This window comes from Vicia villosa, linkage group LG5 (assembly GCF_029867415.1).
Source record: "Vicia villosa cultivar HV-30 ecotype Madison, WI linkage group LG5, Vvil1.0, whole genome shotgun sequence".
Taxonomy (NCBI): Eukaryota; Viridiplantae; Streptophyta; class Magnoliopsida; order Fabales; family Fabaceae; genus Vicia; species Vicia villosa.
Genome location: NC_081184.1, coordinates 161,371,235 through 161,382,022, shown reverse-complemented (window position 1 = coordinate 161,382,022; position 10,788 = coordinate 161,371,235). Strand labels below are relative to the sequence as shown.

General features: G+C 33.5%; 1 protein-coding gene across 1 annotated transcript; it reads left to right on the top strand.

Moving 5' to 3' along the window:
• The first annotated feature begins 1,590 nt into the window (after positions 1 to 1,590).
• On the top strand, positions 1,591 to 10,553 carry LOC131603586 (protein MICRORCHIDIA 7-like). The gene is made up of 20 exons (XM_058875953.1): positions 1,591 to 2,212; positions 3,649 to 3,723; positions 3,841 to 3,875; positions 3,956 to 4,034; positions 5,090 to 5,182; positions 5,273 to 5,357; positions 5,829 to 5,904; positions 6,204 to 6,332; positions 6,467 to 6,565; positions 6,705 to 6,806; positions 7,096 to 7,260; positions 7,340 to 7,435; positions 8,160 to 8,211; positions 8,295 to 8,406; positions 8,508 to 8,581; positions 8,704 to 9,095; positions 9,405 to 9,499; positions 9,615 to 9,702; positions 10,064 to 10,186; positions 10,301 to 10,553. The coding sequence occupies exons 1-20, from the start codon at positions 1,768 to 1,770 to the stop codon at positions 10,379 to 10,381; spliced, it is 2,496 nt and encodes an 831-aa protein (XP_058731936.1). The 5' UTR covers positions 1,591 to 1,767; the 3' UTR covers positions 10,382 to 10,553.
• The last annotated feature ends 235 nt before the right edge of the window (positions 10,554 to 10,788 follow it).

Genomic DNA, 10,788 nt, shown 5'->3' with positions numbered 1-10,788 from the left:
AAATACTTGTAATTAATGTAATGAAAATGAAAATAATTGACTTTTTTAAAGAATAAAAATGCATGTTTTCTTGAAAATACTTGTATTCAATGGATTGAAAATAAAAATAATTATTTTTTTAAAAGAATCTTTTCTATATTAAGAATCCTTAAACGGTGCCTCTGTATCACTCGTTAGCATGACTCTTAATTGATTTATCTATCAATGATTAAAAAATTATATATATATATATATATATATATATATATATATATATATATATATATATATATATATATATATATATATATATGATAACTCTTACGAATTGGACTTGGTTCTGACCCAAGCCCAATACCTCATCAGATATATAAGTTATACATCATCATTCACAATCAAGCATATACTTAAAACACATACAAATTCGAAGGTGCTTAAAGGTACATCTGAGTCGCGTCACATCATGTCAAACCCCAATTCCAAGAATTTTTCTTCTGTCAATCCACATACATCGCTCAATCTATATGCATCGCAGTAAGTTTTTAAATCTTTTTAACATATCGATTTCATTTATGTTGTTCATCAAGCAAACCCTAAATCTTTGTGCAAACCCTAAAGCTTAAACAAACCCTAAATTTCTTATACAAATTTCAAATGAAACTAATATTAAGAAGATTAAAATATTTTAAAACTATTTAATGTTAATAACTCCCCTATATCCTTCATTTAATACTAAAATGTTTATTATCTATAGTTGATTCACAAATATCAACATGATATCATAATAAATTTGATTTTTGTTTTACATGAAATCTAGTATATGTTCATATCTTGAATCTTAATAATATTAACACTTTTTGATTAGTGTAGAAATATGAAAGTATAATATAAAATTTTGGTATCTAAAAACTACAAAAAAATTAAATATTATTTGATGTGTTTGAATGTTCTTCTGTAAAAAAAAACAATTGAATTTGACCAAATTTCAGATTAACTGTTCAAAATCATCCAAACCGAACCAAATCACTTATATTTACTATTCAATTTGCTTCAAATATAATCGATCATTGTGATTTTGAAATTAATTTTACATATATTATGCATTATCCTATACATTTTTTTTATGATATTATAGACATGAGTATTTTTACCGACCAAACTACACCCACCACCAACTCACTATTTATTTTAGGGTTGAAATTCTGACTTTCCGACTATTACCCTAGTAAACCACAAATAAATTTAAAATTTGAAATAAAAAATAAGGAGTGAAGAATTTTTAAAATAAAAAAGACAACATTTAAAATAACTAATTTTATTCCGTCAAATAACAAAATTTTAATTATCTTTATAATTAAAATTTTTAAGAGATTAAAAGTAATGCCCTATCTATATAAATTAATTTTACATCATTCAATAAAATTATAACACTCTACTCTATTATATTAATATTTTTAAATTAAAAATGTGACTTGATTGGTTTTTTTTCTCAATTCTAGATAGTACTAGTAAACATTAATCCAACTCTAAATAACTTAATTTAATTAAGTAAAAAAAAACCTTGATATATAAATAAATACATCCATCTCAATGCCACCATGCTATAAAGAATCCAATCAAAGAAACCTAAACCCATACATACCAAATCACACGCAAAATCTTTTCAACATTTTCCTCAACTCCGAGGAATCGTTCCATCTTCCTCACACCAATTAACGTTTCTTTATTCAAATTTATTAATTTCCATTTCAACCCTTTCAATCTTTCAGACTATTCGCCTTCTCTTCCATGGATCTTCCCGTCAAAGAAGAAGCATTTGAAATTCCAATTCAAACCGAACCGGACCGGAAGCCAAGAAGAAAACCCGGTCCACATGTTCCTCCTCCTCCCGGCTCGGTCATTGACCTTAGTAGCAGTAGCAGCGATTCCGACTCCGATTCCGATTCCGTCGGGGATTTGGAAACGGTTGTTGCGAGTGTGGTCCAATCGGCGGAGAGTCCGTCCAAGAAAAGAAAGGTGAATGATAAGGTCGCGATTTTGCCGGCCGGGTTTCTTACTCCGTTGCGGCCTGCGCCGTCGCAGAATGCTGTTCTGTCTTTGCCGGCGCCGGAGTGGGCTTCTTCGTCAAACCGGTTGAATCAGAATGTTAGTTATGCGCTTAAAGGATGTAAGCAGTTTTGGAAAGCCGGTGATTATGATGGTTCGCCTGGTCGTGCGTTTGAATCTTCTTCAGGTGCGTTTTTTTTTTTCCGCTTTCTTTTTAGGGTTTTTGTTGCTATTTTTGAAGTTTTGTTGAATCTGTATGATTTTTTTATCACATTGTATTTTTCTTGTGTAATTATAGCTTTAGAAGTTAGTTTCATATTTGACTCAGCCAAACAGATCCTTAGCATGCATGTTAGAGATTATTTTGCTGTGACATTGGAGAAGGGAAATTTTGCATTTATCTTTAACGACATTGTTTCAGAATGCATGTTATTTGCTGTAGTAGTGGTACAACATTGTATTGTATCGGAAGTTGAATAGCCAAAAATTCCTGCGATCAACAATTGAGAACACTGATCTGTTTGTGCTAACTAGGCTTTCACTTTTCAGGACAGAAATACTGAGATTAGTCTACATTGTTTTTGCGAGTAATAAAACCTGTTAGAGGACAGAAGTCATGAAATTCGGAATGTAAACAGGTGTAGAATTTTGTAGGGTTTTTTCTTGCCCTAGGGTAATAGAATGTGGTAAGAAAGCACATGCAAGAAAAAATTGAAAAGATACAGGACGAAAGTTAATACTCGGACCATTGTTTAATCGTATAGTCATAGAAAAGTATATAGCATTCCCACATTGTTTTTTCAAAAGAATAGTCTTTTTTTTTTCCTTCAATAGACATCACTACATTCTTGGAGGGATTGTTGGATTGGAATCCTACCATCCATTAAAAATCCAGCAGCTCCACCATCTCTCTGCACCCCACCTTAGTGCTCTTTAGACATTGCTCTCAGCATTCTTAGTGTTTTCTGTTACCCCCACTTATGTTGATATTCTTGGGTCTTTTTGGCACCTTTCTCAGGCATTCTGGGTTCCCCAAACACCTTTTCCACATTTATTTACAAGTGAAAATGTGAATGGTGTCTACATTTTTTGGTATGGAATTATGTCTTGTATTCATGTTGATTATATTGACTCTGAATTTTATGTTTAGCTATTAAGGATGAAAATGTCCATAACTCTGGGTATTTAAAAACCTTAGAGAATGTATATATTTGTGGTATATAGATTATTTTACCTTGTATCCTACTATAACATTTGTGGGATAGGCTGCTTCTTAGCAGCTATCTGCGACTGACAGCCCTGTTCTTTTGAGAAACATCTTGGGACTTGGCTGATCCCGGATCATTCTAATTAGGTAGTTATGTTTAGACAGTCATTGTGTATAACTTGGGTTTGGTACTTTAATCAATAATCAAGTAGGCATGTTATGAACATTTTGTTGTGCTTTGGGGCATTGTCATTAGCTAAGTTCAAGAAGCCCCGGATTATTCTAAATACTTTTCTTGTCTTTCTGTTTTTCGTTGGTTTGTTATTCTATTAGTCTGGGTTTCAAACCTGAGGTTATTTATTTAACCCATGCTCTTGATAATGTGACTATTGACTGATTTCATGTAAAATCTGCAGTTGGTATGGATCATGTCAGGGTTCACCCCAAGTTTCTACATTCTAATGCCACAAGTCATAAGTGGGCTCTCGGAGGTAAACTATTAATATTTATAACCATTTTCTTAATATTTAGTTAACTTATATTCCTGCTCCCCAGCCCTTAGAGACTCGTCATAAATTATAAACTGTACATTGGTTGTTTTTCTGCAGCTTTTGCCGAGCTTTTGGACAATGCATTGGATGAGGTATGCCTTGCTTCACATCTTTTAAATAAAGCACTGATTGTGATTATTTTCCTCCTTTACTTACTTGAATTTGAATTCAGGTTTGTAATGGTGCCACATATGTAAATGTAGATATGATTGAGAGTAAGAAAGATGGCTCCAAGATGTTGCTAATAGAAGGTATTTTAATCTATCAGTCATTTAATTATTTTAATATACGAAAAATGGAAAAGGGTGATAGTTTGCATCTGTTCTTAGAATTTGGATTGTGGCCTATCTCAACCCTCACAAAACTATCTTATAAGAGGATAGCTGCTCAAGTTTTAATTGCACTTCTTAAGCCATATCTTTAGTCGAGCGGGTCTCTTTGCAAACTCCCCTTGCTTATGACTGAGCGTCTAGAGAATGAGTCTAGACAGTGATTCACGTGAAATAACAAAGATCTAGGCCCAGAAATAGATGTGTTATCACAAAAAAATAGCTTTGGATAGGATACCATGATAAGAATCGACGTGTAGATAGAAAGGCTAGAGAAATAATTAGATTTCTGATATTGTCATTTTGTTATGAAAGTACAGATGCCATTACATGTATTTTTTAACCTGACTATGCAAGCTAATTTTTCTCCCAACAGTGGGTAACAGTGTTGTCGATGGCGGATGGCGGTCTATGGTGGAGACCCAAAATCCTGCCATACCGGCCGCTTTTCGGTGCCGTTATTGCGGATTGTTAGAGTTTGACCTAACTCAACCTCTTACAAAGCCGGCTTGTAAGGTGAGGGGTCCCACTCTATATAAACTATTTTCAAGCTCTATGTCTAACCAATGTGGGATTTAGGATATTCCTAACACGGATTATGGCGAAAAAAACCGCAATAGCGGCCGATCTTTACCATTGCGGCAAGCCCAAAAACCGGCATGTATATCCGTCATAGCAGCCATGGTGGGGCAATTTGATAGCACTGGTGGGTAACACATTAGAACTGACTAAACTAACACAGCATGCACAGAATACAAAGCTGGAACATAATATCTATCTATATCAAATAACCACTACACCTTTTTACGTTTAGCCTCAGCATTTATAATTGAGATGAGAAAATGTGAAAAAGTTTTTGGAATTACATTTGTGAATGCCTTGCACAAATAGTCCTTACAAAATTATTTTTTGCTCCCATTCTTTCATGTTTCTGCATTAAAAAATTTCAAAGGTTTGAATGTTTATTCTTATTTCAGATAACGGCGGTGGGATGGATCCTGATAAAATACGACAATGCATGTCGCTGGGATATTCCATGAAAAGCAAGATGGCAAATACAATTGGACAATGTAAATCTATAATATTGTATAGTAGATATTCTTGAATATTTCATTTAAGATGGCATACCGATTTTTCTTGTTCATGACTTCACGTGATAGATGGAAATGGCTTTAAAACAAGTACCATGAGGCTTGGGGCTGATGTAATTGTGTTCTCCCGTTGTATAGGAAAAGATGGGAAGAGGTTTGTTTGATTTTTTTTATTGCTTCATTCAATTTTATTTACAAGTTTGAGATGGTGTTCTGCATACTGGGAGAATTAAATTCTGGTCTAGTTGTTTAGAATTTGTTTTGTTTTTGTTCTACTAGTAATCAAGGAAACTTATGTTTCAAGTGTTTCGCTTACTGAGTTAGAAAGTTGGATAGTTACTATGGACATCGTATTTGTTTGTGTTTTTAACATTTGCTTGGCATTAGTTGAGTTTATGGGAGGTCCCATCAGTTTACAAAACTCAGGTTTCACAATTTGGGTCGATAAATCTTTACTTTTGGCTTGTGCATTACTTTTATCACATAAAACCCTCAAGGCTATCCCCATTTTGTCTGGCTTATGTGTCTACTCTCTACCACTATTATATTATATTCATAATTTATAATCTTTGTTTTTCATGGCATGCTTCTTTATCTAACTAGGTGACCTGAACATTTTTATTAGGTCTACACAGAGCATAGGCTTGCTGTCTTATACATTTTTGAGGAATACAGGGAAGGAAGACATTGTAGTGCCCATGGTAATTTGTTGTCTTACACTGTTGTATTTACATTGCTCAACAAGTTTTTATTGAATACATGTTTTACAAAACTTACTCTTGGATTAAAAATTTATAACATTTAGTAACTTCTATAAATTATTACATAATCTTGATTCTTCTCATTGAGAAAAATCAAGATTAATGTCTTTTAATAAAAATACTTGGGACATTAATTACAAGCTAGACATTCATAGACAAGTGTTTTCTTACTGAATTTGATTATTTGAAGTTATATCCTCTATTATGCATCTAATTGTGGTTTATGCTGAAAATCAAAGCTGGACTACGAAAGAGATGGACAGGGATGGAAAAGGATGTTACGAACTTCTCTGGATGATTGGAAGAATAATGTTGAGACAGTAGTTCAGTGGTCACCATTTTCTGATGAGGCCGACCTTCTCCGTCAGGTAATCACATGCTATTTAGAGGAGGGGAGTGGGGGATCAATCTTTTCCTTCTATCAGTGTTTATTGCCCAATGTCACTATGTCATCTATGCTTGTGCCAATTAGCTGTTGATCTAACTCTTATCCAATTTTTAGTTCAACCTGTTGAAAGATCAAGGTACACGGGTAATTATATATAATCTCTGGGAGGATGACCAAGGTCAGCTGGAACTCGATTTTGAAGACGATCCACATGTATGTCCAATAACTGAGACACACGTGTCTTGTTCCCCAAAATACATTTTTATAAAACAAATTCCATATACATTTTTGTTTGTTTTTTATTTCAGGATATTCAAATAAAAGATACATTTTTGTTTGTTTTTTATTTCAGGATATTCAAATAAAAGGTGTAAATCGAGATGAGAAAAACATCAAGATGGCCAAAGATTTTCCGAACTCTACACACTTTTTAACTTATCGACATTCACTGAGGGTAAGTATTATATAAGCAACTAAAATGCTAATTGTTTAAGAAAAACAATGCATTAAGCTGAATTCCATTGTAATGGCGTCCGTAATTTGTATATTAACTAAAAGCTTTCGAAGTTAAAAATTTGAAAATAGAGAATTAATTAGACATATACTCAATATTATAAAGAAAACTAAATGAAATAATATTTAGTCCAATTTCATATTTAGTATTGGTGTATTTGACTAGTGTGTCTCTATGTGTGTGTGTATGTGTGTTATAATGTATCTCATTATTATTATTTTCAATGCAGAGTTATGCTTCAATTTTATATCTGAGGTTTCCTCAAGGCTTCCGAATTATTCTTCGTGGGAAAGATGTTTTGCATCACAATATAGTCAATGATATGATGTTTTCTCAAGAGGTCACGTACAGGCCTCAATCAGGAGTTGCTGATGGGGTTCTTAAGGATTCAAATGTACTGTCTATTAAATTAAATTTGACGTTTGATTTTCCTAACTGTACAGCAGTATGATTTCATCAATATTTTGTGACAGATGGTTGCTATTGTTACGATTGGGTTTGTCAAGGATGCAAAACATCATATTGATGTTTCTGGGTTTAACGTCTATCACAAGAATCGGCTCATCAAGGTAGAGTTTATTATGATTAACAAAGGGTTACGAACATTATTATCTTCCCTCTTAGGTTTTATCCCTTCCTTCCTCCCTTTTAAAGTTAATGCGGTTCAAGTGCGTTCCTGATAATAGTGAAGTTAACCAAAAAAAAAAAGAAAAACTTTTTCAGATATTAATCTGTGTCTACATTGATCTAAACTACTATGCCATTTGACTTTTGAACAAAATATTTACCTAGTTTATTATTGTTCTTGCGAATTAAGAAACACTATATAGAATATAATAATATTAATTCGTATGATTTTCTTAGCATCTTCATTTTGCAATCCGTCTCCTGTGTTGTTAAGGTTTGGTATTCTTCTTTCTTAAAAAAAGGTTTATTAATCTTCTGTGTCTGTTAAGGTTTAGTAATCTCCAAAGAAGACTTACATGTGATGACCGATGAGGAATATCTTGAAAATTAAATTAATAGTTACTTTTTTGGTTGGAACTTGCATGTAAAGCAAAAGACTTAAGATATCCTTTTTTGTTTAAACAATCAAGGTTTCTTTTGACCTACTAGAAGAATTATAGTTTTGTTGAGGGAGTTAAGTGCAAAAGTTGTTTTATGATTAATCAATCATTGTGTTCATCCTCTTTTGATGGGTTCTAAGACTTGGGGGAGTTGGTGTATTTTTTGTTTGTTTTGTGAAGGTGCCTGGTTATAAGAATTTATTCTTGTGTTTTTCATGATTGTCAGCCATTCTGGAGAATCTGGAATCCAGCAGGCAGTGGTGGCCGTGGGGTCATAGGTGACATATTTTCTCTGTTCTTTTGAGGTCCTCTTATCATATCGATTATGCATATTTACTATATTGGTCATTTGTACTTGCAGGTGTATTGGAAGCCAACTTTGTTGAACCTGCTCATGACAAGCAAGGCTTTGAACGTACATTAGTTTTGTCAAGACTGGAGCAACGGCTGATACAAATGCAGAAAACTTATTGGTTTGTCTTGATTTGTCATTGGGTTATTCATGATAATCACCTGTATAACTATAATCTATGGATTGTTGTTTTTCTAATCTGTTATTTTGTACTTTATTCAGGGGAAGTAACAGCCATAAAATTGGCTATGCTTCAAATCGAGCTAGAAAAGAAAACAGTGGTTTTGCTGGTAAAGGTAAGCGGACTTGCTTTGTTGTAGTGTGATATATATATCGTGTTTGCTTGCTAAGGTCAGGGTGAGTGATATCTTATTATGGGTGACCATGTGATTTTCAACCAAGGTAATTTGTTTTGTAGATCCATCTCCTGATCCAGTTCCTGAATCATCTCAATTGAAAAGGAAATATTCGGCCCCAAATGGCAAGGCATCATCACCATTGGCATCAGACGAACTGTATTCACACTCGAAACAGAAACACATGCGAACAGAATCCCAGAGACATAGTGAACACCGAAATGGTCACTCGGCAGTTTCCCCTATAAGTATGAGTCAAAGTTCATCAGAAGAATCATCATATGCGAATGATACCAGTGATCAAAATGGTAATGTCTCGTCAAAGAACCAAGCAAAGACTGATAGCCGAAAGTTTTTTAGTGTTGGAAAATCTTCTGGAAAGGAGAATGGAAATTTTCAGGATTCTACACCAAGGGGAAATGCCTCGCAGTCTATGCAAGGGTCTAACCCACAGGTTGTGCATATTGCCATATATCTCTATTTCTGTCATCTCTATTTTTCTGCTAGTATACATCCATGTTTTGCACTTGATTAAGGGCGGGTTTTGTAATGTATAAGTAAATGTTCTGCATCTATCTATACAAAAGAATTCAGAAAGAATTGTCGAGAAAATTAAAACCACAAAAAGTATAATCGAGGAGTTTCTAAACATTCAAACCTGGGTATCTCAAAATGACTTCTGGTTGAACTAATTAAAAAAAATTCATGATGGCTCTGGCCAAGATTATTTGAAAATGTCACCTAATCGTATGTTGAATTTCAGGGAAAAGGTGTTAATGTTCCTGAGCAACCAATATCTGATTTATCATCTCTAGAAGTGGAACTGTTGAGAAAAGAGAATCGCGAGTTGAAGGAGAGGTATTTTGTAATTTTAGAAACTTAACTTCTTATTTTGGTTATTTATTTAATTTAATTTAATTACGATTCATTCACTCTTATCATCCTTCTCCAATTTAATGTTTTTGGATTCTAGATTAAAGAAGAAAGACGAAGAATCATTAGGGGAAGTGTCACAAGCTTTACAGGCGGAGAAGCATAAGTGCATATCTCTCGAGGCTCAGGTATGAACCATGGCCTTTTATTTTAGTTTATTGTGTTGGAAAAACAGACATTTGTCATTTGCTAGGGTGCGTTTGTTGAACTTAATGTTATACCCTTCATTTTATTTGTAGCTAGACACCATATTGATCCCAAAATTTCTTGACATAAACCTGTTTACTATTTAACGCCATCTTACAATGTTGTTTGCAAGTTTTATGAACAAATTGTGGTTGGAGTGAATAGAAATAATACTCAAGAATAAGTTGAAACATAATTTGAGGACACTGAATATGTTCTTGATGAGTTCAACTAAACCCTGAATTTGCTTTTTCCCTGGTTAGTTAGTTTTTGTAAATATCTTAAAATTTATCTTTTTATAAGCTCCGTGATGCCGAACAAAAGATTGAAGATATGAACAAGGAACAAGAAACTCTAATTGATGTGTTCGCTGAAGAGAGGGATAGGCGGAATGCTGAAGAAAAAAATTTGAGAAAGAAGCTCCAGGTTCAATGATCTTATCCTATTCTTTCAATTCATAGTTTTTTTAGTATTGTTGTTTACAATTTAAAATATTGTAGAATCATGCATGAGCTTGACTAGATTTGTCTGTCCTTTTAGGAAGCATCAAATACCATTCAAGAGCTGCTGGAGAAGGTTCGACTACTTGAAAGGAAGTCTTCAAGTGGCAAAGTAGTATAAACTGATGAAGGCCATGCTAACTGCATTTATTTGGCTTCTGAGTGGTGGTGGCGGCGGCATTGGGAGCCTGATTTTTTTGGTTTAATATTTTGGTTAGTTACTCATTTTGATGTAGGGAGACCATTTAAATATTGTATATATATTTTCTGCCTGACTTTTTGCTAACACTAAATTTTTTGGCCTAGTAGATAGGAATGACTTGTTGGCTAATTAATTGAACAATGTTTTTAGGTACATAGAAAAAAAAATCTTATAGTTCCTTCTCCAAAACTTTTAAACTAAATGCTAAAGTTGAAACATTTCTGACTAAGACTTTGTTTGGATTGATGAAATTGGATGGAGCGGAGCGGAATGAGATGAAATATAATGAATTTTTTTTGGATAATTTAAAAATAGATGGAGCTGAG

Excerpts from the sequence above, each read along its gene's own strand:
- LOC131603586 (XM_058875953.1), top strand. The coding sequence starts at position 1,768 with ATGGATCTTCCCGTCAAAGAAGAAGCATTTGAAATTCCAATTCAAACC. Across the intron at positions 5,905-6,203 it reads AAGACATTGTAGTGCCCATG|CTGGACTACGAAAGAGATGG; the intron begins GTAATTTGTTGT and ends TGAAAATCAAAG. Across the intron at positions 6,566-6,704 it reads ATTTTGAAGACGATCCACAT|GATATTCAAATAAAAGGTGT; the intron begins GTATGTCCAATA and ends TTTTTATTTCAG.